We start from the raw sequence: 2,258 nt of genomic DNA, 5'->3' as shown, positions 1-2,258 counted from the left end.
CAGAAAAAACACGATCTGGAGTGCCCATCAACCATCCACTTGCAACTACTTGCGAAGATTGGACCTGTTCGAACCACAGGTCTTCGTATTCTGTGATATGCGATGAATGTGGGAGAGTAGGAACTGGCGTTTATACAGTGTCATCAGTTAAGAGATGACGATGCACCGGTTCTCTTTTTTCGGGAGGTTTGCGCTCAACAAAGAGTCTTTTAATGATGCCAAAACCTTAAGATATACAATAGATATTGTAAAGATCAGAGAACTAACTGATTCTTGCTCTGCAGCTTCGCGCGTCCTGCGGTAGACGATGCTGGACTTCGAAGGCAGGAAGGCGCTTAACTTGCAGAGTTCAGGTTTTTCACCTTTTTCTAGCTTGGACGCTGCGATGTTGAGAAGTATGAGCCTCGAATTGTGTATGTGTTGCACGCCGAGGCGTTTCAAACAAAAGCAAATATAAATACAATGAAAATATACACCCCAGCGAGGCGGTCACCTGCAGGTGACCCTCTACCGATGAGGCGCGTGAGCCACGCGACGCCCCGGTACTACGGGGCGTGCTGGTGCACAATTCAGACTTCAAAATATCCCGCTAATATAATAATATATATTATTAATAATTGTAGTCAAATATTTGATTTTTGTGCAGCTGCAGCCATCAGTCAAGAGTATCTTTCACAGAGCACAGCAGCCCCAGCATGAGACTCCTTGGCGCCTCCCATGGGGCAGCTGCTGGCCTCGGGGCCTTTAGCTAGCGGCCCCAGGGGGCCGGAGCCCCCGAAGCAGAGGCATGTATATCAGCATCGAGATGTATATATTACATTTGTTGGGCTTGGGAGACAGAACTGGAGGAGATCTGCTCCTGTTTCNAGCATCGAGATGTATATATTACATTTGTTGGGCTTGGGAGACAGAACTGGAGGAGATCTGCTCCTGTTTCCGTGCATGCGGCATCCTTTTGGAGCTGCTGTATGCTGCTGGTCTTCTCTCCGTGTTGCGGCCGACCGGCCCGTCGAAGACGAAGGGTTAACCCTGCAGCACAGTAATACCAGTAGCAGCAGCGGCAGTAACAACCGCAACGGCAGCGTCGAGAACACCTGCGGCAGCAGCGACTGTCACGGCGCAGCAACAAGCAGCTGCGAAACATCGACCTAAGGAGTAGAAATTGACCCTTGGTTGTCGCTGCGCTGCGATGGAGGCCGAAAAACCCTTTGCAAAAAAATGTGAGGAGTACGCGGAGGCCCAGGGCCTCAGAGACATGATGCAGTCTCTCTTGAAATTGCTGCTGCAGCATCAGCCCGAAGACCCATTGCAGTATCTTATCGACCACTTGAAGCAGCAGCAGCTCCTCGAGGCGCAGGAATTTCAGCCTCAGCTGCAGCAGCCGCAGCAAGAAGAAGAGCAGCAACAGCAGCAAGTGCAGCAACAGCAGCTGAGCCTACCCCTGCGGCTCGTCATGTTGGGCCTGCCTGGCAGCGGCAGGCGTGAGGTCTCTGCCCGCCTGGCGGAGCGGTGGGGCCTCCCTTTGGTCTCTGTCGGGAGCCTCTTGCGAGCGCACGCAGAGAAATACCCGCGTGGCGAAGCAGCAAAAGCTCTCAGCTCGAAGACCTTGGGTGCGGGAAAGCAGCCCTGAGTAGTTGCAGCTGAGGAGAGAAGAGGGGAGGTCACATTAAACAAATAAAACCACTGTCATAGGAATTCAAACAGCTAGCTAGAGCTAGTATCGGTAACAATAGGAGGAAAGAACAGCACTACTGGAGTGCAAAGAACAGTAACCGACGGCGCATGCATGCAGCATGCAGCACAGAAACAGGAAAGAGTTAATTGAGCTGCAGAGGCAGACAGCTTTTGGGGAGAGGGCTGAACTGATCATCACTGGGTTTACATATAGACAAAAGTAATAAAGAGAAAATGGAACACCGCCTCTTATGCTTGCAACTGTTGCGTTTGTATTGGCAGCAAGCGACGAGCTCGTAGTGGAGTTGGTGTCTACCCATTTGCAGCAGCAGCGGCAGCAGCAGCAGCAGCAGTGCTGCGGCTGGATTCTAGATGGATTCCCGCGCACGCGAGCTCAGGCTGTGGCCATGCTGGACATGCGTCTATCTCCTGACCGTTGCTGTTTGCTGCTGCCGGGGGAAGTCAGCGCGAGGTCGGCGGTGCGTACAGCTGCAGCTGCAGTTGCAGCAGCAGAAGCAGCAGAAGCAGCAGCAGCAGCAGCAGCAGCAGCAGCGGCAGCAGCAACAGACACACGTGCAGGGCTC

The 2,258-nt window shown here is 52.9% G+C and overlaps 1 protein-coding gene across 1 annotated transcript; it reads left to right on the top strand.

Moving 5' to 3' along the window:
• Positions 1–1,189: 1,189 nt before the first annotated feature.
• Positions 1,190–1,630, top strand: EMH_0091980 (uncharacterized protein; the record flags this gene model as incomplete). The annotated part of the gene is made up of 1 exon (XM_038023050.1): positions 1,190–1,630. One exon carries the CDS (start codon positions 1,190–1,192, stop codon positions 1,628–1,630), a length of 441 nt encoding a protein of 146 aa, XP_037878904.1.
• Between the last annotated feature and the right edge of the window lie 628 nt (positions 1,631–2,258).

This window comes from Eimeria mitis, genomic scaffold (assembly GCF_000499745.2).
Source record: "Eimeria mitis Houghton genomic scaffold, Emh_scaff7568, whole genome shotgun sequence".
Lineage (NCBI taxonomy): Eukaryota > Apicomplexa > Conoidasida > Eucoccidiorida > Eimeriidae > Eimeria > Eimeria mitis.
This window is presented reverse-complemented; position numbering and strand designations above follow the sequence as displayed.